Below are 24,955 nucleotides of genomic sequence, written 5' to 3'. Positions count from 1 at the left end.
ACTTCCTCAAAGCATTATAGATACTAGCGCTGCGCTCATTATCAACACTGGAGTTTAATTACCTCATTATATCATGCTGTTCTCTTGATCACGACCTCACTACGTCATTATCTCATGGGAACAAATTAATAGCCATCTATCTGTTCTCTTCCTTGCATGTTATGTGGGTCATCTCTGCCTGTGTTGAGTCCTCATTTCAATAAAATCATTGATCAATATTCTCTCCTGACATTTTAAAATCTGGCTGTGCTCCCATGGATTGACTTGAAAGCAACATCAGTGGAGCAATTAAATGGTAATTCAGACAAAACCATGTTTTTCATCCTCATTTGATGATACACGTTAGTCATGATTTAAGGCTTCCATATTGCACATCTTTTCAGCAAATTGATTAAAGTCTCATGTCTTAAAATTTGTCAGCTCAAAGGATGGTTTGTATTAACATGAATGTATAATTCTTGGTTTCAGTCTTGTTCTAAACAGATTGTTTCAATGTTCAGTCTGTAGCTTTAAATGCAGCTGAATTGCTGCTGTCCACGCCCTCTTCAGGAAGAAGACTCTCTTTGCATGTGTGATTGACAGCTGCCACAGACATAAATGAATGCCTTTACATGGCTTATAACATTTGGCGTGGAGATATTACCACATTTATAGCACGATTGTTGTTTTTAACTCATGTTTACAGGAAGTTTGTCAGACAATGTTGTACTTGTAAAAATTTTATTTTAGTGGAGCCAAGCTGCAGTTAGGATGCTTAACAAAACACAATAGAAATGGATTTTCACCTTTAGGGACCTTTAATCTAATCCATTTTACATTTATAGTTATGACAAACACAATCTTCTTGAGATATAGTAATTTGACATTAACGGTAGAGTAAGTTGGTACAACACAATAATGTTAAAAGTTTTTTTTTTTAGCAACCATCAACTTTTTTCAAAGGCTGGTGCACACCCTTAGAGTAGCTAAAGGTATGAATCACTACTCTAATGACACATAGCCAACTGAATCATGCTGTGTAGTCACTTGTTTGACTAAAGCTGACGTATGGCAGCTCTAAGAAGCCATGGGGCCAAATTAGAGGTTTTTATAAATAAATACATACTTACAGTATGTCTCTTAAGGGTAAGATGTTTCTGCAAAATTCTCTGTGGTATCAGTGTCTTGAAATATATCTGCTTTAGTTGTTCATTTGGTTGAATCATATTCACATTTGAATCTATGAGGACAATATATTAGTTTGTGATGAGAACTTGCAGTTCTTCAGAACAGTCATTTAAACTGACAGTCACAGACAGAACACAATGAGGATGAGCTTGATTACAGTCATCACCATGTCTGTGTGAAAAGAGCGGCAGCATGTGCTTTGTGTGCTGTAGCAACGGATACAGCAGAGACTTATACACACACTCACACACACACAGAGGTCTATTTCTGTCTTCAGCTTTCAAGTAATATCTTACTCAATTAGCTCCTTTCAACTACAATTACCAGACTCTCAGTGCTGACAGACAGTGGCTGGAAACCTCTAATGAGGATATTCCAAGGATGCACCTAATTGGTGTGTCTTTCATACTGTTTAGAAGTGAGTGATGAGATGCGCTGCAATTTTCCTCTTGACGTAGTGGAGTTGTATTAGAACATGTATTTCACTGTGTACACTTATTTTTTTTTTTTTGTCGAACAGGGAGAGAGAGGCAGAAGAGGTCGATTGAAGCCATGTCAGAGGGGAGCACCAGGGACGCCAGGACAAAGAGGAGAGACTGTGAGATTCGCTTCTCTACACACATTTCTCCAAGTACATTTATAGTTCAGAAAGCAAGCTTCATCTCTTACGGCTCTTGTGTCTCTTCTTACAGAGGGCTTTCATGTTTTCCATTCATATTCTAAGGGAAATGATAGTAATGATGATACTTTTTTTGAGCATTTCACAATTACAGTACAGCATTAGTGTATCCCTGGCTCAGACTCATGGGATATGATGTTCCTTATGCTAATAAAATCATCTCTTGAACTGTCATCGCCTGTTCTTTTGGCTACATCAGGGAAACGAAAACTAAATACAACACTGACAAATTTTTCAAAACAAGCTTAGTACACTAGTTAGCGAAATTGATTAAAAACACATTGTTTATAAATCCAGCAGACATGCTATTGGTCATATTAAATCATTTCTTGTTTCCCGGAAAATGTAAGTCCACTATTCACTCTGCTTTCTGCACTTCTTTTTTTTGGGTCTTCTAAACAGTGACCTTAAACCAAAACAATGAGCAGAATGAATTTTAACCATCTTTAACCCCTCTAAAACCTTCCAGCTGGTCTGAAAGGCCTGTTGTCTCAAAGATTCATTGGCTTTTCACCTTTCTAGTGTTCCTTGTTTTGTTTGAACCCACCCATTTTTCATGTACTCCACCAAGGCTGCTCAGTCGTTGTATCATTTCCGACGGCTGAAATCTTGAAAAAATTTGTGGCCAAAATCACGGCACTATAGAACATGGCCTTAGATGTACCCACAAACAAAATGACCTTGCGCTGAGTGTGTGTTATGCATGTGTACATTATGTATGGATACGAATTGCATGACCTAATTATGTAGCGTATGACGGGAATTGATGGGACTCTGAAACACCCCCACAATCTAATCAATTGTTCCTTGTACAATTTCAGATGGATAAGTCCCAGTAAGTCCGCAGTGGTCAATTTGTAGTAGGATCACAATCATGTGATCATCAGCAGGCAGCTGACATAGTGTTCACTTGTTGTCATAGTTACAGTGACGCCGTGCTGCTATCTCACAATGATACAGAAATCCCCAGAAATCCATGGATTCAGACTATAAGCCGCATCACTGCCAAAATCTAATCAGTTGGTCCTTGTGTCATTTCTGTCCTTCCCTGAAAATTTCATCCAAATCCATGAGTCCGATTTTGATTTATGTTGCTAACAGACAAACAGACAGTCATACAAATCAACACCAATCATCACATAACTCCGCTGAGACTCCGTCTCATTGGTGGAGTAATAATCTCATTATGGACTGGAACAAGGGCAGGATTATAACATCGGAGGCCAACAAACATAAACGGTGAATAAAAGAGGCCATTGAGATCAGAAAGCGGACCAACGATTCCATGAACCGGGATGAGGGGGCCTACACACTCTCGCACACCTGGGATTCCCTCCTCCAGAGACCATTGGATGGCGGGGGCATCACCTGATAAAAAGATGCGTCATCACACATCAGATGACGCTTTTCAGGAAGACTACAGACAGCAGTCAAAACATGTAAAGGTTCAAAGTCACCTTTACTAATTGGTTGGAAAAAAAGAAACACTAATCTGAGGGGTTCGCCATAAAGGAATGTGATTCATGTATGCAGTTAGGGGCTCTACATAATCACTGCAGATTTTGGTTCTTTTATCTGGTTGATCTTCTGTTCTCATTGACAGGTAGATCGGTGATGGGTGTTACATGAGATCACCAGACTCTGTATACTTACAAGACCTTTTCTGCCCAACATGTGCAATGAAGCTAACAGGAATCCTGATGAGCCAAAATAGGCTACAGGTCCTTCTGTGTGTGGTAGCAGGATTAAATGCTGTGCAGGTGGAGATTAGAGGGCAGTGAGGGTCCACATTTTTTATCGTGTGGAATTCCACTGGTGGGATTTTAATGTGAATGCCAATAAATTCTCAAAATATTTGAATCCACTTTAAATATGTTTCTCCTTAGGGTACAGTTGGTGTTGAAGGAGCAAAAGGGGAGAAAGGGGAGCCTGGACTCTCTGTATGTCTTCATCACACACCAACACAATCACACACAACTAAAACAAACGTATAGTTGATAACTGACATCTCACTTAAAAAATTCTGAATATTGTGTTTCTCTGTTTTAAGGCTGACAAAGTGAAGGAGCTCGTCACCCAGGAGGTGGTAGAGAAGTGCGGTAGGAGTGTACATATGCGCGTGTGGGTGGTGGGTGTGGTGTCATGCACTTTGTGGCATTGTCACTTTGTGTCCTTGTACTTTTCTGTGCATTTGTCCAGTAAACGTGTGGCTCTAGACAGGCCTACATATTGAGAGTGGGGATATTTGCTGTAGAGCTCCTGTGGCAGCATCACGGCACCCGTGTGTGTTGAGCCATCTGTCATGTTCTCTCAGAGGAACACGCTCCATGGTGCCAGCGACAGTAGAGCCATTCACAAACACAAGACTGCCATTAAGAGAGACGTCTCACCAAGAATCCACTACACGCACAGGACACTTAAAGGATAATTCTGCTTTTTGTCAGAACTTACTCACACAAGACATTTTGACACGACACAGTAGGAAAGCACGTGTCAAACCACAATTAAAATATAATAAACTCAATTTTGCTAATTAGATACTATTATAAACATGCACTTGTAAAATTGTAATTTGAGCTTTCAATCGTCTTGCTATGTTCCCACTATTGCCTCTCGATTATCTGTAATTGTTACAGGCAGCTGATGTGAAATGTATTCTTATTTGCAGGAAAATTTTTATGATTTTAAGTGATTTCAGCACAGAATGTCAAGTCAGGAAAGCTCCGTCCAAGCAACTCAGTGAGTCAGGAGATAGAAAAGTTACCTAATATCACTTGGATTACATCCATCATTAAGAAATGAAAGTAAAATAGCCCATGCATAAATCTGCTTAGAGCAGCCATCTTTAAAAAAGTTATCTTAACACTAGTGAATAGGGATGTCCGATATTGGCTTTTTTGCCAATAACCGAGATGCCGATATTGTCCAACTTTCAATTTCTGATTCCGATATCAACCAGTGCTGGTACTGATATATGTGGGCTTGGAAATAATTCCAAACCACAGACATATTGTCAGTCAGGCACAGCAAGCTTGTTACTGCAGCCACATGACTTGTTTACACGCTTCATGATGCAGTTTGATAATGTAATCATTTGCACGCCAGTAAATGCTGGCGAAATCCAGGTATTATTTTATCAGTTTTCATGATAGGCAAAAAAACACTAATGATGTTTACCGATATTACATTTTTATGCCAACATCGTGCCGATAATATAGGTGGGCCGATATTATCAGACATCCCTACTAGTGACCGAGGGCACCAAGATACCTAAGACTCCCTTGAAACAGTTACAAACTTCAGCAGCTGAAATGAAACTATACATATGACAACTGCTGCATGTCCTTTATCAGTCAAAGCCTTTTGGGAGAGTGGCAAAGAGAAAACCACTGCTGAAAAAAAGTTCATAACAAATCTCAACTAGAGTTCACCAGAATGCATGTTGGAGACTCTGAAGTCAGTTGGAAGAAGGTTCTTTTGTCGGATGAGGCCAAAATTAAGATTTTTATGCCAACAGACCTGACGCTGTGTTTGGCAAACACAAAACACTGCACATCATCACAAGCACATTATCCCCACTGTGAAGCACGGTGGTGGCAGCATCATGATCCTTGACCTTGCAGACAGCAGGCCCTGGAAGACTAAAAATGGTAGAGGGTAAAATGATTGGCGCAAAGTATTGGGACATTGGGTAGAAAATCCTAATACAGTCAGCAAAAGAAGTGCTTTTGGGAGAAGATTTGTTTTACAGCAAGACAATGACCGGTAGCATATAGCCAAAACTGCACAGAAATGGTTTAAAGATAACAAGGTGATTGTTCTAAAATGGCTGAATCAGAGCCCTGACCTTAATCCAATTGAAATCTTGAGACTGCACCTGAACAAGGCTGTTCACTCATGATCCCAATTCAAAGTGACAGAACTTGACTAGTTTTGCAAAGAATTTAATTGTCCATATTTAATGCTGAAAAGCAAAAACAAAAAAGGAACAAACTTTTAAGAGGCACTGTACATTGAATGAATGAAAACTCTCTGATTATTTTTGGAATTTTATCCAGCAATGCATGTAGGAAGAACTCTATAGGCTGAAACACATGAACTAGGAATTGTGAAGAAACAGTTTTAACAATTAATGGCTAATGTGTTAACTTTGCCACTGAATACGCCATTGTAATTAAAGCATGGTACAAGATAAAATATATTTAAAAGCGCATCTCTTTTTGGTGTTTATGCATGTACAATAAATGTGTCATGTTTGTGTCATCACAGGGTTGGAATACAAGTTCATGGTAAAGTCTGTGGATCCAGATGCCACAATTGCAGTGAATGAAAAAGAAAATGAGCCCGAAGATGCACCAACAGCCACAACTCGCGACAAAGAAGGTGAAGAAGTGGAAGAGGAAAACATCAGAGAGGTGACAAGTCCTGCGCCTGTGATCCTTGGAGAAGAAGAGATCCTACCAAACAGCACTGGTAAATGTAATTATAATGCAATATAACATGTCAACACACTTGAGCTCCTGGCCAAACACGCAGATGCCTCAGACAGAGTGTGACCAAGTGCGTGGCTAAATGGTGACATACATCAAACTTATGTGGAGCAGCTGTGATGCAGGCAGTTAGAACGTACTGTGTGATACTTTGCTGTGTGAGATTATGATGATGACTTTAAAACAGAATTTTAATAGAACTATGAGGCATTCTGACAACAGAAAACAACAATTTCTTAGTATCACTGATACATTAATGTCCTTTCTACCCATTGATTCACTGTTTGCACAATCAGTGTAGCTGTTGGTTACGTCGAATTCAACACTTAGTCGGGACAGTTAATGTAGCCAGAATATCGTAGCTACGGATTTAAAAGCTCTGGTAAAGGTGGCACTACTGAGCAGACTATATCTGGTTGAAGATACCTTATCATGTAGATTTCCTTCTATCTGGCTGATCAGTGTCACAGCTTGATACTATATTTCCTCTCAATAACATGGTGGAGATTATGTTGACACTCTGGGTAATGCAAAAAATGTAATGGATGAAATGATAGAAAACAGAGTGAAAAAAGCAACTCATTGCCACAGATGCATTTTGAGATAAGGGGTTTTAGTATCCTTGCAGCCTGCTGTGTTATTGCACTGACTGTCAGACAGCTAAGGAGAATGAGGGATTTTTGTTGCATGTCACACCCACCTCTCATCTCTCCATGCTTCTAGTCAACTGCACAAAAGTGGTAAGAAAAAAAAGAACAAAAACACAGTGAATACAGTGTACACACAATTATTAGGCAAGTGAGTATTCTGTACTAATCTTTATATCTTTGCACATTTTCCAACTCAACTCAACTCAACATGAATATATAATCGCTTTAATCAATTTAAGGTGAAAAGTCATAAAATGCAAAATGTCTTTCAAGACTGATTCAGCACAAATAGCTAAACTATTCAGGCACGACCATCGGACAGTCAATTTTTTTTTGTTACAAATAATCAACAAGTTTTCAAAGAAATGCATGAAGTAGAAATTACCTGTAAAACACTTGAACCTACTATCCTGTATTGTCAGCTTATTCCATCTCTCTGGATATGTGACCAACCAGGAGTGTCAAGAGCCACAAGGTGTCAAGTGCTCAGAGACGAGGATAAAGGGTAAAGAAGGTTGAAAGTCCAGGTGTAAAGATTTAGCTGAGAAATACATGAAGACGGATCTTTCAAAGGTTTTACGGACAGATGAAATGAGAGTGATTCCCGATGGAACAGATGGACGGACCCCGGCTGGATCAGGAGTGGACACAGGGCAGCAGGTGGCAGCAAGGTGGAGGAGGGTTACTGGGCTGCTGTCAGGAAGAAAGACCAGCTCGGACCTTTTCAGGCTGAAGATGGACTGAAAATCAATTCCTAAACCTGCAGGTAGTTTCTTGAAGATATATTTTTCAAACAGAGGAACAGAGAGAAGTCTGCAACACTTAAAAAGGCCATGATCTTCATGCAGGACAATATCACATGCATCACTGCTTTAGTTCCAACTAAGGCCTCAAAGATGACTGAATAATGACCTTTACCCTCCTCCTTACCTGGCTTAAATCTAATTGTGAACTTGTGGGCTTGTGGCTGTTAATCATAGATTATTATATTGGTCATAGAATACTTCTGAGAGCCCCAATATGTCATTTATTTGTCATTTCGTGTCACTTATTTGTTACACTTATGTTGAAAATTGAATATAAACTAGTGAGGTGAGAAAAATCCCTTGTCTAATTTAGCTGTATGATAAGTCGCACAATTTCTGCACACTTGGGAAAGACAAACCTCCGTTTGCGTGGTTCAGGTTTGAGGTTTAATGACATATCTTATTGACTGACAACATTGTATTTGTTCAACAATAAAATCTAATCCAGAGGAATACAATACTAGTAATTGTGCATGCAGTGTAGAGTGCTGCTGTTACCAAGGTCATCAGCATCACCACATAAAAGCAGCCAGAAAGTAAAAGAAAGGGTCAGCTTGTATCAACAAATCACAGCCATCATGAAGCTCATTAGTGAAACAGCTCCAGGCAGAAATCGCCTTCTGCATCCCAAATTATTGTCATTCTTGCTCCAGGTAAATAAAGCAGACGACTAATCAAAGCAGGCTGTCATTGCCTGGTGTCAATGTCAGCTCGGTTATTTATAAGTTCCAATCATTAGATGTGTAACGGTGATATTTAGCTCTTTCTTTGCTCAGAATAATGACTGCGTTCAAACACAGTGGGCCACAGTTCAATATATGCACTTTAATTTGAAGACTTCAAAAGAGTTGATTGAAAATTGACACTTGTAGCAGCCTCTGCAGTGTGTTTAATCGTCTGTGCTGTTACAAGAAAGTTATGGCATAACAGCAGAAAAAGTAAGATGTGAAGTGTCAATTTAGCACACTCTTATATCAACTGGTCTCACTGGAGGAGTTATTTTGTGCTTCTTCCTTCTGCTTGCACTTCAATCAATCCAAACAAACACGGAACCCTGACACACTAGACTCACATGTGTGTGCAGAAGGTCAGAGGCTCAAAACTCTGCATAAGAAAAGAATAACATTTAGTGAAATTGTTTTCTTTAACCCACTGGTGTCAAACTCATTTTAGTCCAGGAGCCACATTCAGCCCAATTTGATCTCAAGTGGGCCGGACCAGTAAAACCACAACATAATAACCTATAAATAATGACAACTTTCCTGTATTTTAGTGCAAAAAAGTTCACAGTGTTCTTTCAAAGACACAACACATTTAGTCACAGATACCTGGAACTGAACGATATAGCATTTTACTTCATGATCAAAATGACAAAAGCCAGACAAAAAAAAGACAAAAAAACAACAAAAACATGACAAGATATTACAAAAAGAGATGAAAATGACAACAACCAGACACAGAACGACGAAAAATGAGACAAACGACACGGAACAAAACAGAGACAAAAAAATTAGACAAAAATGGATAAATGACAAAAAAATTAGACAAAAAATTATACAAATATCACAAACAAGACCAAAAAATGCCAAAAGTGAGAAACAAAATGATAAAGAAGTAGACGAACAACACAAGCAAGACAAAAAAAAACACAAAACGACACAAACGATACACAAAACAACTAATAAAGCAAAACACAAAATGACAAAAATAAGAGCGAAAAAACACAAGCGAGACAAAAAGGAAACACAAAACGACAAAAACGAGAAACAAAACAACAAAAACGTGAGACAAGCGACAAAAATCAGTCAAGAAACAACAAAAACGAGACAAAATATTGCAAAGATGAGACACAAAATGACAAAAGAACAATGAGCAATATACAGGGTGGGCCATAAGTTTCCATACATAGAAAAAATAAACATTTTATGTTGGACAGCCGTTTTTATTTATATAATGTGCTCTATATGATTACCGTTGTTTCGAAAACACATATTAATACGTGTTTTCCACTGATGATGAACTTGCATTAGCACAGTTAAAGTTATGCTTGTAATGGCGTTGGTGATACGTTTCTTTAGATGATTTATGTCTCGTATCTTCACCTGACACACCATGGCCTTCAAGTGCCCCCAAAGATAGCGTCAAATGCATCTTTTAGGGTATCTGAAACATAAAAAATATACATTATACATTTTCCTATTTAGGGAAACTTATGGCCCACCCTGTATTATTTAATTTATGATCAAAGCAACTTGTCATGGTCGAGAAATTATTTTAAATTCATAGTTTTACAAATTTACAATTTGCAGTTAATGTCTTTACACTTTACAAAGACGTCCTATAGACTGTATATAAAGATATGAGTCGTCCCAGGGGCCGGATTGGACCCTCTGGTGGGCACATTTTGGCCCACAGGCCACATGTTTGACACTCCTGCTTTAACCAGATGCAGTAGCATTTCCTTGTGCAGTAAAGTTCCATATTTTATCTATACAGTTGGTTAAAGATCCCATCCAGTCAGTTTTTTCCCCTTTATTGTAATATGCTCATATGGTGTTTTTTTATGCTAGAAGACGCATCATGAACAAAATAAGCAGTCAACGCCACGGCTGAACTTTCCAGCTTTGAAACTACAGTGTACTGATGATCTGAAAAATACAGATTGAGACTTCTTGGGTTTCATATCTTGCAAACGTAACCAACAAATCAAACAGTTACGGCTGAATTACTCCAAAATCACAACTAGCCATTGTGTGGCAGGGCACAGTTTTACAGGGTTTGAGCAGAGTCATAGGTGAGCTGGTGTGCTTGAGCTGCAGCTAAAAGCAGCGCTATGGGTGGTGACAGAAGTAACAGCATAGAGCTACATCTGAACCATTTCAACCCTCTGAACCCCAAAACCGGCCAGCAGATATAAAGGCAAATAAAACATATTGATGAATAAAATAAATGTATCAGGGCTCAGAAATGGTGTGAAAACACTGGATTGTAGAGACTGTAAAAATAGGAATAGTAAAAATATCTGTAGTATTTGGAAGTATCATTTTTCACTGTATTAGTAACATCTAAACATGTCCATTCCAGGATTTATTTTAATTTATAGGAAAAAAATTACCAAAAAATGTAACTTCTTTTTTTTTTTTTTTTAGAGGGGCAGGACTTTATATAGCAGTGACAAGTGAGTCCTCAGTGAGTAAAAATGTGACAGGAGCAAAAAACAGGCAGAAACTGCTTGGAGTTCAGATGGTTAGGATAAAATGTGATTATTTTTGTTCAAAAACTTCTAAATATGTAACTTTGATATGCAGACCTGACTTTTTCAGGGTGAAATAAATGACTGCAGAGGCACTTCCAATTTATGTGGCCAACTTTTTTTGCAAACAGTTATTTACACACATCCAGCAGTTATGGAAGAACATTATCATTCATTGTGAGCCGTGTTTCTGGTGAATGTAACCAATCTTCACTCTCTTTTTGCTCTTTTGAAGTCATGCTTGCATTAGCCGGTTGGCCTCAGATGCTTCATCCAGGCTTCATGTTCGCCTGTCAAATACTGTACAGACTTTACAACCCCCTAACCTCCTCTTTAAGTTGTTTTGGTGTTGCTGATGATGCATGTTTATGAATGGGGGAATACCCAGCAGAATCACTCCTCGGTTGAATGCAAAATCAAATCAACCCTTTGCTATAAAGGGTAAATTCCTTGATGTAAGCATGTCTGTCTGAACTGGACCTTTGATGCTGTTTGATCAGATCAGATGAAAAGAAATGAGAACAGCCAACTTTGTAGAATAAAGACTGAAAAAAGTGCTCTATTAATAATTTTGTCTTTCATCCCTAACTTCAATGATAGCAGGGATTCTGTGTTTGTAGTTTCTAGTTTGTGTAAAGAGCTTAAAAAGTCTATGAATGGAGGCTTCAGGATGAGTCTCTGGGACTCATTAAGTGCTGTGAAAGTGGGTCTTTCTTGGTCGTTGATGGTTGAATTCACTGAAATGTAAAAGTTCTAATTGGTTTGTTTCTGGCTTCAGATTCTGATGAGGGAGGGACGGTGCAGTGGGGACAGCGGAGGAAAAGGAGGATTTTTGGAACAAACGCTGCTGGTGAGCGGCCAAGACGAGAGTTTCTTCTTATCTGGTTCCCTCTCCTCATCTTTCCCTGCTCTGTGTATCAGAACTCTTGTTTTTGTGTTCAGTGTTTCTGTCTCTCTTCATATTTTCACATCATCTATGACTAATGAGTTTTGAAATTATTTAGTGCATGAAGTGGAAGAGAAAGAGAAGACAGATAAACCAGAACAAATATAAAGAATGTTTGGCTAATTCTGTCCTAGATTTTTAGACAATTTATCAATACAAATTATGTAGTACAACACAGAATCTGAAGAGAAATGAATCTACTGAATACACCGTGTGTTTGTGGCAGAAAAGATAAATTGAAGCCATTCCTCAGCATATTAAAGTTATACTCCAGCACTTTGTTACAGTCACTTCCTGGGAGTTAGATGTGATCAGTTGTAGCTCTTTGGAAGATGTTATAGATAAGATGTTTAAAATAACAATGTAAAGTATTAGAAATACCAGGAAAATATTCTATATTACTATATTTTATATTATTATTAGTAATAATAATAATAATAATAATAATAATAATAATAATAATAATAGTAATAATAATAATAATAATAATAATAATAATAATAATAATAATAATAATAATAATAATTATTATTATTATTATTATTATTATTATTATTATTATTATTATTATTATTATTATTATTATTATTATTATTATTATTATTATTATTATTATTATTATTATACTTAAAATTGAGAAAATATGTAATTTACCATAATTCTAATATAATGTGTATTTTTTGGGCTTTTTAAAAATGATTAATCAAACACATTTTCATGTGTAAAAACTGTTCAGTTGCCTATACATATGGATGAATAACATTACAATAATCAGGTTTAATACTGTAGAAAAGTTTATCATTGGTCCATTCATTATAAGTCCAGGAAAAAGATCCACTTGTAAAGCTACCGGCTCTTTAATAACACATACAACACATAGAATTTTAAAAGGTAACTTCAGATTTGTTTGAAAGAACTTTTGATGGCGTTGCATTGACTGTTTTCTTCTTGAAATCAGCCAAATAGTTTGCACACTAATGAGCTCTGGTCATATCTATAGTGGTCATTCCATCTCAAGCCTTTTGCTTGACCATCTCTGATTTGCTTGAAACTTTTTTATCGTAAACTCTGGATATTTAAAATGATACCTGTGGAATTTTAGAGTGACATATCAAGTACTTCCCGAGATAAATTTCAGGCTTTTGTCTTAAATAGTTCCTGACATACTGTGGTTGAAACAGAGTCTCAGATTTCAATGTGTAGAAAAACATCCTGAAAGTGGGTCACCGGGCAATTTTTAAAAAGATTTTAAGTCAGAAAGTATTTCATAAATCAAGCTAACATCTTTCTAAATATTTAGATTTTATGCTATAAAAGTTCCTTTCAAATTAGTCATGGTGGAGCAGAAATTGTTCTGAAAATTTCATGATTTGAGATGCAATGACCCATAGATATTTTTTTAGTGTGTCTAAAATATAATCAAAGCATTTGCTCTAATATTACAGAGAATCTAACACTGTAAGCTTTGGAAACTCTAGTGAATCTACAGCATAACCTGTTTCTCAAGCACCTCACATGTCTTTTCTGTAACAGATCGCTGCCTGGAGCCGATGTCAGAAGGAACCTGTTCAGATTTCGTTCTTCTCTGGTATTTTCACATCCGATCGGGGGAATGCAGACCGTTTGTGTTCGGAGGCTGCGGAGGAAACCGAAACCGATTCTCCTCCAGACAGGAGTGTCTGAGCTGGTGTGGGATGGAAAGCAGAGGTCAGATGTCCCAGTCAGAGCACAGAGGAAATACACCATCTAACAGTTAGTCCAGGGACTGATATGTGCTGCTCTGAACAAGATTTGGCTTTAAAATATGATTGTGAGGATCCTGTAGATGCAAAAGTGGCCACTAAATAGAGATCTGTCCATTTTTTTATAGTGATAAACTTCCGCAGCCTCAAACACGATTTTTGTACATAACTTTTTGTATTTCAATTATTTATATTTTTATTATAACTGTTGTTTATTGAGTTGTTTTTTGGGAAAAAAAGTGATAAAAATCTGAATGTGAATCATCAAAACATTTCAATATGTAGTTGTTTTACATTTGTGTTTTATTTTTTACAGAGTTTTTGAATGTCAATGTGACACTACTGACAGATTAAATCCGCCTTTACATTTGTGATTTGTTCCCCTCTCGGTCTCTTTATGTAACGCTCACCTTTCTTATATCGCCCTACATCCTGTGTGCTGCAAAAATAAGGCGCTGATTGCATGCTGCCTCCTCCTCGGCTGCATATGTTCCTCTGGCGGGGGGTGTTATGGGTCAGGCTGGGAGCCAGATGAGGTGCCAACAGGGGCCCAGTGTGAGAGATCACGCAGGGCCTGTTTTAGAGGACTCTCCATCAGACCGGCCCAGCAGTGACGGGGGATTCCTGCGTGGGCGTAGATATGGGGGCAGCACACACTCAAAGTTTTTTTTCTGGCAGTGCGACTCTCAAAAATACACGACTCCACTGAGACTGTGAACTTACCATAAGTTGATGTTTTGAAGGGGATATCATAGTGTTTGTTTTTTGGTTGGAGCTGAATGCTCACGTCAGCGATTCTCTCGTAATTTCACTGATCTTCCGGTTGATTCCTAAAATTAGTCACATTGACAGACAAGTTTTTCGCAAACAAGCCCTCAGAGGCTTCCCTCATATTAGTCACGATTCTGTACTGCAGTGTTCTCCCACGGGCTACGACGCATCGCAGATCTAGAGGATGGATTTAAAGATTTAAACAGCACTTTCGTTTGAGCTGTCAAATCCTTTGTAGAAACACTTTCGAATTCATCATGAAGCCCCTGACAGCTTGGTTAAATATATCTCTAAAATATTAGATACTCATCACTAAATATGCACCAAGTTTTTCCTAAGAAATCAGCATATACAACATGTCCTTGGTGGGCTTTTGTTCTACTTTTCTACCGGTCTCTACCATGATAGTGTTTTCTACATTAATAGTCTCTGAGTTGCATTCATTTTTCTTCAGTCCTGTAGTTTGACTGGTGCACTGTGGTCGATTTACTACATTCTTCATTACATTTACTTTTTATTTTTTGTTGATTTAGCTGATGTGCCCTCAGAAATTCAACTGTGGTATAAAACATATAAAATTCAAGGCAAGTACACCACTAACAGGCTAACAGTTTCTCCTTGCATGGCACAGCTGTAACTCATGATGCAAATAATAGTGATTAGTAAATGACTGGTGTCTCATGAGCAGATTTTGTTACTTGTTGCTTTCTCCTATCTATAATTTTAGCACTTTTTATCAGTTCAATGTAACGGACAACAGATTTTGCTGATGTTACAGGACTGCCCATCGCTGCCAAGTTTCTACAGTTTGGTTATTTGCCATCAGCATAACTGGACCCATAAGGAAGTGAACAGCTAGACCTCCTGATTTTCTGTAGCTTGAAATGAAGATTGGTTGTTGACGTCACTGAAAAGCTCTGCCTTTCACTGAAATTCAACTTCATTTAATAGTGTACCCTCCAAAATGTTGACCTTAAGTGTCCTAAAGTGCTAGCAATACTTACCAAACACTATGTGTGCTTATTAGGATACAGTACATGACAGCAAAGCTTGTTAGAGGATCCAGGGAATCCTTGGATTTGTTGGGTTTTCATGCAAGATCAAAACTTGAGTTCTGAATTAGCCAGGTTAATCTCTGTAATTAGTAATGCAGGAGTGTCTTAACCTTATTATAGTCATGTCAAGTTGTATTTTTAACTCATTTTTGTATTGTGTATCCTCAATTACAGGTAGACTTAAAAAGTTTGGCATGCAAAAGCTCAGTAAATTTGATTCATCAGCTCTGTTTGGATCCAGTTTAATCACATTTGTCCGAAACATAAACAGGCAACCCCACAAGTGTCATCACAGTTTGTTTCACATGTTGCGAAACTGTGATGCAGAGAAATACACCATTTTCCACTGTCACAAAAGAAAATGACAAATACAGAAATGTGTCATTTGAAATATTTGACTGTCTAACTTTAGAGATAATAGTGCTTATGTGGGACCACATCACTGAGAAAAAGCTGCTGGAGAAGGTCAGGACATTATAAATTCAATAAAAAATGCTGGAAGTATCTCCACATTTGGATAGATGTTCTTTTACGTGCTGGAAATGAAATGCAACAGAAATGTTATGTAAAATTTAGGTCTCACAACAAACACGAATGTACAATGTGGTCAAAGCAGCAGCTGAGTAAAAGCCCCACAGACAGATGAGCTCCTAATTCAAGGAAGTGACAGCAACATAATCCAGCAGGAGTTTAATAAACATGGGATTTTTCCATTGAAGTTGAATGGGAGCATGTAATTCCATTTCAGAGATCAGCTGCGGAGGAAGCAGGAGTGGGAGGACATCTCACTGCACAGTGTGTCACAGAATATGATTACTCCAGCTGTGCAGACCTACATTCACATTAATGAAGTTGCTCATTAGAGCTTGACCCGACACCCTTTGATCCTCTCTCTGCCTCCATGCTCTTTCTTCATTTCGACATTGTAATGTGCATCGCTGCAGGTGGTTCCTGTGGCGTGTGTCACGTGTGCACTGTGTTTTAATTAAAACCCAATGTTCTCCACATATCTCAGATATCTTCCCTCTTTTGAAATATTAATACCCATAGAGCCAGCTTAGGAATAATGCATAGTGGGATTTTTTATATGTTGTGTCATTCACTTCTTTGAGACCTTTTCCTGAGCTTCTCTACATCAGCAGGTTTACACATCTGTTGGGAGAAAATCATTGAACTTTGTAGCTACAGTCGTGAACAAAAGTTCACATATGCTTGTAAAGAGCATGTATGTCCTAGAAGTCTTGAGTTGTCAATAAATCATAGAACTCTGAATTTTCTACAGTAGAATCATTGAAATTCATGTGTCTTTGTCACCAATTTTTTTTTTTTTTTTTTTAAAAAGGTTCTTTCACGGATTTATTATAGATATTATGGATGGGTCAAAAATACCCATACAGCAACTTAAATGAACGGTTTTGGTTATGTAGAAAGTTGTGTTAATCTATTTTTTTTAGTGATATGGCTTCCTAACTTCTCATTAAAGATTATGATTGACTACAGCTGGAGATTCATCTGCGCAACATTAAATAGGGCCCATTTTATCCAGTCATTAGGCAGAACCACAAACACTACAGTGGGAAAGTCTGAAAAGCTCAGCAAAGATCTGATTTATTGACTTGAACGTGTAGGAAAATCACATGAAGCCATTTCAAAGCAGCTACAGATCCCCAAGTCATCTGTGCAAACAATAGATTTTAAGCATAAAGTGCATGATGCAGTTGTGTCTCTGCCAAAACCAGGAAGAAAACACAAACTATCACCTGCTGCTGATAAATTATTGGTCTTGATGGTCAAGAGTCAACCAAAAGACATGATTGCTTCTTTTTTTTTTTTTTTTTTTTGGAACAAGTGTAGAAAGTTTGCAGTTATTGGAAACTCAAAATTGCCTTGAAAAACTTCAACTTTTATTCCTGACTGTCTACAGTTTACCTCATATATTTTCCGAGCCTGTATTGAAAAAATGTGTTTAAGAGACAATATGCAGCAGTTTTAAATGGGCTTCACTTGGATTTGCTACACAGAAAATCTCACTTTTAATAGTTTTATTTTATAAATACAGTGACACTGGTTTATGTTTGCATTGTAGCTGAATTACAAGAGAAATATAATTAATTAAAACCAATACATTTCACTTAATTTAGACACTTTCCACCTTATATAAAGGAGTTTATAATTTGTAACACATGGCTTAAATATGTTGTTCATGTTTTTGTCAGGCTTCGGTGCTTTTTATAGATTCATTACTATCCTTGATTGATAACTCGGTTTGGGTTTTACCATGAAGCTTACTTTTTTTTTTATTGCAAATGCTTCAGTTCATCAAGGTTCTTCCACAGACCTCATAACCCTCTTTGCTTGTTGATGAGGCCTGCAGAGCATCTCCACCAGAATCAAACTTCTACAATCATTTTTTGCTCATTGGTTCATGACTCTGTTTGTGTCCATCCCTTTTCTTTGCTGGTTGCCTTCAGGTTTAGTGGTCTAATGTCCTAAGAGCTTGAGTAGAAGGTAAGTGGTTCTTATAGAAAGGTGGAACATCCTCTACAAGAACCAGAAAAAGTCCAGTTAGGACCACTGTGGCCTGGATGACTGAGAATCTACACTGACTGGTCTGATTTCCTTTAAGCAAGGCAGACTGAGCTTGTTTGGATTTGTTTTTTCTCTCCTTACATTAATTTCCTATTGCAGCCACCACTGACTTACAGGCTACAGATTCATTTATTTGGTTGCTCTTGGCTTAATTTCAAATACAATATAATTTAAATTACTTCAAATCATGACTCATCTCTTTTCCCATGGCTTTGACTGTGGAAATGGAGAATACCCTGAGCATTTACTGACCCATTAATGTCTATTATTGCAGAATTGATGGCTTATTAAAAGGTGAAAAGGGCTTTGTTTGACTGTTAATCCAAAACCCAGATATATTATTTCATTTACAAGAGAAAGAGAAGAGCAATAAATCTGAACTGGTGAGAAGCAGCAATTGCGAGGGTGGGAGCTGTCCGTGGTGCTGAACAAGTTCAGTCTCGGATGGGAAACACGTTTCATATGCATGTGAACAGACTAAAAGCTCTGCAGGTCCTCACAAAAAAAGTTTTTTCTTAGTCGTGATGCCTCCTATCCTCCATCAGGAGGTCACAACTTTATTAAAGTCCTTTCATACCTCTACATCACTACATCTCAGCCAATGGGAAGGCTCACAGCAGAACCCAAACCCCACCAGGATGACGTGTTTGCTGGCGTAGATGTGCAGTTTGATGGCTGCTACTAAATGAATGCAGTGGGATGGAGAGCAGGACACACTGCTGGTCAGACGGAGCGCACTGCTGACCTCCAGACGAGTCTCAGTTTATCCGGATTTCTTATCAGGGAGGGTTTTCTGATCGTTGGCTTTTCTTTACCTTCTCCCATTGTATTCTCTCTCGAGTGGTAAGTTGCATGAAAATTATTGCATTTGTGCTTTAATTTTTACATTAAAGTTGTGCAAACATTTTTCTGGAGACAGGAGCAGAACTTGCTCTGATCCATAGAGCTTAAAATCAAATCTTGCACTCAAACTCGTGTTTTAACCCTGATTCCAGTTTATTTATGTACTTTGATTAAAAGAAAGAGCCTAAATTAATTTCAGCCACTAGTTTTGACGTTAATGGTAATATTTGTAATGAAATGTGTGTGATATCTGTGTTGGTCCCAGAGGACACAGCATGCTGTCGTCCCTGAAGACCCTGCTGCTGCTCTCGGTCCTGTGCGCACCGACCTCCAGCTTGTGCCTGCGCCTCTACCAGAGTCGCTCCGACCTCCTCTGCGACGACCAGCTGACTGTCGGGCTCCGGAGTGAGGAGACGGATCCCGGTTACTCCCCGGTGGACGGATGGGGCTCCCTGCTGCAGTCCGAGGAGTATCTCTCCCCTTCGTCCTCCTCCTCCTCCTCTTCTTCTGCTGAGTCCAGTCGGGAAAAAAGGACTTCAAATCCCGCAAACTACCGTTTCATGAGCCGGACCAAGCTCAGGGGGCAGATGCTCCGCAACAGCAGCAAAGGGGACCGTCGGAGCAGACTGACGCTGTCCCTGGACGTCCCGACCAACATCATGAACGTCCTGTTCGACGTGGCAAAGGCCAAGAACCTGCGCGCAAAGGCGGCGGAGAACGCGCGACTCCTGGCGCAGATTGGACGCAGAAAATAAACCCTGGACAACTTTACTTTGACAGACAGCCATGAGCAGTGCTGGCATCGCCTCTAAAATGTAATGAATCACTTTTTATTTTTAGAGTAAAAATTGATTTAATTTCCCCAGAAGAGCAGTGTTCTGTTCAGAATGTCCAAAAAAGTTCGACTATTGCAGTGATTCAGTTGCTGTCATGTAAATCGTCTATTTTTTCAGTCTCCATTTCCATTTAGAAGACAAATTTTCCTCAGTTTCTCAAATCAATTGGAACTAAACAAACATTAGATGATGATTTTTGTTTAAAACTCAGCTTCAAACTCGTAGAAAATGCAACATTTGGCTGATAAATTAAATAAAACTGAGACAAAACACCGGCTTGTTCATGATGTAAACAGCAGACTGACCATCTAAAAATAGATATCTATTCTTTATTTCACTTTTAATTGAAACTTTGTTTAATTTTGCTAGTTAACATTTTGCCTCTGTGGTGAGTTTAATCCACTAGTTTCACAGTAACAGTATTTTAAATCAAGACAGAATAAGGTCAAAATCAAAAAAGACGAATTCATTCAACTTAAAATAATAAAAAATACAAGTAAATTCACTAAAACATGACAGTTTTGGGTTGATTTATTTCACCCCTTGGCAGATTCTTAATAAATCTGAAAAATATCTAAGCCAAATACATTTACTGTTTTAGTTTTATTTTCTATATTTCCATTTTTAGTTATTGTTATTGTGGATGTGGGTTACTTTAAAGCAGGAATAATAAAAATCTAGCCCTTAGATTTTCTGTTTCAGTTTAATTTTATTGAGATTTGTTCATCCCAGCTCATCAAATTAAAATAACTGGACCAAACTGGAAGAACAAAGCAGTCATGATTCTTAGATGGTTTTGCATCATCCAGATATCCCCTGAAATGTTTTGCAGCCCTGTTTCACATTCATAGTACAAGATTTCACAGCATGACTCATTTCAGGGTTTGATTTTTCTCTTTGCTGCTTCCCTTTTTCATTTATTAAAGTTTTTTTTTCTTCTCACCAGTTCATGTGGGAGCCTATAATGATTCCAGATTCAACGCTGAGTGGAAGAAAAAAACAACAACAACTCAACACTGACAATGAAATACTGTACAAATCATCTGCAAGATTACAGTAAAATGCAAATGCATGGGAATGTATGTGTTCATCAGATGTCTCTTATTTTTATACTCAAAATAAAGGATTATTTTTCCTCAAATAAAGCACATGTAACTACAGACACTGGTTTCTTTTTATGAAACATTTTGAACTCTGACACCCATTAAATATTTGTAGATATGATCCTTACTCCAGTATTTTAACACCCACAAGACTAGAACCTGACTGATATATGAGACAAGTTTATCTTATCATACATATATTTGTGTCACTGTCTTGAGGGATTGACTGAGGTGTAAACTTTAGAATGTTGCTATTACATATTTCACCCACCAGAGGGCACTAAAACGTTATTTTTCATTCACAAAACGTCCCACTTTAACAAATCCTAATCACCAATAATTAATAACCAAATACAATGGATATAAAACTGTGTAATTATAGAATGTCTTTGGGGTTAAACAACTCAATTATTCACTGACACTATGTTTCATACCAGCATTACTCTCCAAAATTACATTTTAGTCAGACTTTAATTGCTTCTATTTAGTAATTGTTGCGCGATTGAGGTTTGAAAATGTCACTAGTGAATATTTTTCGTCACTTGATATATTTATTCCAATAATATACAAAAGCCAGAAGAAAGTCTGAAAGAGTTCACCCGCCTCATATAAGACTCGAGAGAACAGAACAGTGGCGACACTTTGTGGTCATTTGAGACAACTACACCCAGGTTGTGAATCAGAAGATGTGCAAGTCACTCTGCTGGTATCCCAGTATGAATAAAAGTCCTACTTTATATGTATTTTTACTATTGTTGGGATTCCCACACATGGATACATTCTGTGTTTGTGTGTTTATTGTGACTTTGTTGTTGTTTGTTGGTTGGCTTTTTTGTTTTTTTGGTACCCTAACATCGTCCAATACCACAGGGTTGAAGCACCAGCCAGGTGAAGTGAGCAACTGATCCCGAACCCCAAATAATCACGTCTACTAAAGACCATTTATCTGACAATACTAAAGCAGGACACAAACCAAATTAAAATTTCAAACAAACAAATAAATAAATAAGAAAAATTGATGGGGAGCATTGCAGTAGTGATTAGTTTCATGAGCTTTTCTGTAGTTTTCCGAAACATAATGAAACTGTCAGGGATCACTTTTGCCCTTGATCATTTTAGGTTGTGATACTGACAGGTCAATAAGGACGTAAGATGTGAAAGGGAGTGAAACTTACTGGGTGATTATCTCAAGACTGCATTATAAGTACCTGATAAGTAGCAGACTCTGTCCTTTGTTTAGACATGTAAGTTTAACACAGATGGCTTCTTTCATTCCTCTCGCAAACTGTCTTCTCTGTCCAAAATGTGAACGTTGCATTTGGAGAATATCCTTCCAAGTTTCTCAGATACACCTGATGCATATGGGAAGACCATTTATTTTCAGGTGTTCTTATTTTCTTCTCAGTTTGATATGGTGTTGTTTTTACCAGATTTTTTGCTGACTTCATGAAGGCCCATTTGGAATAACTGTAAGTTTATGGGCTGACTCAGTATGTATGTGCTGCTTTTCTTTTCCATCTCCCTTGGTAGGGACATATTCAGCCTGGTTCTGTAAGGTTCTGATAACCCCCAGCTTAGGTTCCCATGTGAACAGGATGCTGCTGTCCACCCAGCTGATATGTTCTTTGGGGGTTTCTTCTTCCTGAGCTTTGGTTTTGATCCAGTCTGATGCAGTGGTTGGGAGTAGACCACATTATCTGAAGCTCCCCATCACTCAGTTGGAACTGAATAAGCCTCTTGTATGAGAGGGTAAACATTTTTCTATTTATACTGAAGCTCTTAGATGGAATTTAATTGAGTTTACCAGAGTAAACGTACTGCTGCTCCTGACTCCCCTCTGCACCAGCCATTTCAGCTGACTTTAAATAATAAAAATGAATTGCTGTTGATCCTGATAAGGGGTTTTCCAGTCATCAGTCACAGTTGAAGGAGATTTGTAATAAATGACCGCAGATTGTGTAATGCATAGACATATATATGTGTACAGTTGTGCTCATAAGTTTACATACCCTGACAGAATTTATGATTTCTTGGTCATTTTTCAGAGAATATGAATAACACAAAAACTTTTCTTTCACGCATGGTAAGTGGTTGGGTGAAGCCATTTATTATCAAACAACTGTATTTACTCTTTTTAAATCATATTGACAACAGAAACTACTCAAATGACCCTGATCAAAAGTTTACATACCCCAGTTCTTAATACCGTGTATTTCCCCCTTTAACATCAATGACAGCTTGAAGTCTTTTGTGGTAGTTGTAGATGAGGGTCTTTATTTTGTCAGATGGTAAAGCTGCCCATTCTTCTTAGCAAAAAGCCACCAGCTCCTGTAAATTCTTGGGCTGCCTTCCATGAACTGCACGTTTGAGATCTCCCCAGAGTGGCTCAGTGATATTGAGGTCAGGAGACTGAGATCGCCACTCCAGAACCTTTATTTTATTCTGTTGTAGCCACTGACAGGTAGACTTGGCCTTGTGGTTTGGATCGTTGTCATGCTGGAACGTCCAAGTATGTCCCATGTGCAGCTTCTGGACTGATGAGTGCAAGTTTTCCTCCAGTATTTTCTGATAACATGCTGCATTCAGGGCTGCACAGTGGCGTAGTAGTTAGCACTTTCGCCTTGCAGCGAGAAGATCCCTGGTTCGCGTCCCGGCTTTCCCGGGATCTTTCTGCATGGAGTTTGCATGTTCTCCCTGTGCATGCGTGGGTTTTCTCCGGGTACTCCGGCTTCCTCCCACAGTCCAAAAATATGCTGAGGTTAATTGATCATTCTAAATTGCCCGTAGGTGTGAATGTGAGAGTGCTTGTTTGTCTATATATGTAGCCCTGCGACAGACTGGCGACTTGTCTAGGGTGTCCCCTGCCTTCGCCCGAGTCAGCTGGGATAGGCTCCAGCCCCCCCGCGACCCTAGTGAGGATTAAGCGGTGTATAGATAATGGATGGATGGATGCTGCATTCATCTTGCCATCAATTTTTACCAAGTTTCCTGTGCCTCTGTAGCTCACACATCCCCAAAACATCAGCGATCCATCTCCGTGTTTCACAGTAGGGATTGTGTACTTCTCATTATAGGCCTTGTTTACTCCTCTCCAAATGTAACATTTATTGTTGTGGCCAAAAAGTTCAATTTTGGTCTCATCACTCCAAATGACTTTGTTCCAGAAGTTTTGAGACTTGTCTCTGTGCTGTTTGGCATATTGTAAGCGGGATGCTTTGTGGCATTTGTGTAGTAACGGCTTTCTTCTGGCGACTCGACCATGGAGCCCATTTTTCTTCAAGTGCCTCCTTATTGGGCATCTTGAAACAGCCACCAGTTTTTTTTCAGAGACTCCTGTATTTCAGCTGAAGTTATTTGTGGGTTTTTCTTTGCATCCCGAGCAATTTTTCTGGCAGCCAATTTTTGTTGGTCTACCTGACCGTGGTTTGGTTTCAACAGAACCCCTCAGTTTCCACTTCTTAATTAATGTTTGAACGCTGCTGATATGCATTTTCAGATCCTTGGATATCTTTTTATATTCCTTTCCTGTTTTATACAGTTCAATTATCTTTTCCTGCAGATCCTTTGACAATTCTTTTGCTTTCCCCATGATTTAGAAGCCAGAAATGTCAATGCAGCACTGGATGAAAGATGAAGGGCCTGTCAGGAGCCCAGAAACTCACTGACCTTTTATACACACACACTGATTACAAGCAAATAGATCACAGGTGAGGATGGTTACCTTTAGTAGCCATTCAAACCCGTTTGTGTCAACTTGTGTGCCTGTTATCAGGCCAAACCTCCAGGGTATGTAAACTTTTGATCAGGGCCATTTGGGTACTTTCTATTGTCATTATAATTTAAAAAGAATAAACACAGTTGTTTGATAATAAAAAACTATAGCACAACACTAACCATGAGTGAAAGAAAGGCTTTTGTGTTATCATTCATATTAACTGAAAAATGGCCAAGAAATCATAAATTCTGCCAGGGTATGTAAACTTATGAGCACAACTGTATATGTCTACAGTATAATGTACCAGTGG

General features: G+C 38.3%; 2 protein-coding genes across 7 annotated transcripts in view; both read left to right on the top strand.

Moving 5' to 3' along the window:
• The window catches only part of col7a1l (collagen type VII alpha 1-like), a 75,294-nt gene extending 61,187 nt beyond the window's left edge, over positions 1-14,107 (top strand). For 4 of the 5 annotated variants that reach the window (XM_035950154.2, XM_035950152.2, XM_035950153.2 and 1 more), the window contains 6 exons: positions 1,688-1,765; positions 3,733-3,786; positions 3,897-3,945; positions 6,116-6,319; positions 11,824-11,895; positions 13,525-14,107. In XM_035950154.2, the coding sequence (XP_035806047.2) occupies positions 1,688-1,765; positions 3,733-3,786; positions 3,897-3,945; positions 6,116-6,319; positions 11,824-11,895; positions 13,525-13,748 (681 nt within the window). In that variant the 3' untranslated portion in view covers positions 13,749-14,107. Of the gene's footprint in view, positions 1-1,687; positions 1,766-3,732; positions 3,787-3,896; positions 3,946-6,115; positions 6,320-7,408; positions 11,750-11,823; positions 11,896-13,524 lie in introns of those variants that run through there. The other variant, XM_035950156.2, reaches the window with a different exon arrangement.
• Positions 14,108-18,822: 4,715 nt separating this feature from the next.
• ucn3l (urocortin 3, like) lies at positions 18,823-20,987 on the top strand. 2 transcript variants are annotated; one of them, XR_002746379.3, is made up of 3 exons: positions 18,824-18,991; positions 19,257-19,806; positions 20,774-20,987. XR_002746379.3 is itself a non-coding variant. In XM_023274608.3 (2 exons), exon 2 carries the CDS (start codon positions 19,267-19,269, stop codon positions 19,744-19,746), a length of 480 nt encoding a protein of 159 aa, XP_023130376.1. In that variant the 5' UTR covers positions 18,823-18,991; positions 19,257-19,266; the 3' UTR covers positions 19,747-20,987. The 2 variants fall into 2 exon arrangements, 1 of the variants encoding a protein (XP_023130376.1); XM_023274608.3 differs by having other exon boundaries at positions 18,823-18,991; positions 19,257-20,987.
• Positions 20,988-24,955: the final 3,968 nt, after the last annotated feature.

The sequence above is a fragment of the Amphiprion ocellaris genome, chromosome 21 (assembly GCF_022539595.1).
Source record: "Amphiprion ocellaris isolate individual 3 ecotype Okinawa chromosome 21, ASM2253959v1, whole genome shotgun sequence".
NCBI classification, from domain to species: Eukaryota; Metazoa; Chordata; class Actinopteri; family Pomacentridae; genus Amphiprion; species Amphiprion ocellaris.
This window is presented reverse-complemented; position numbering and strand designations above follow the sequence as displayed.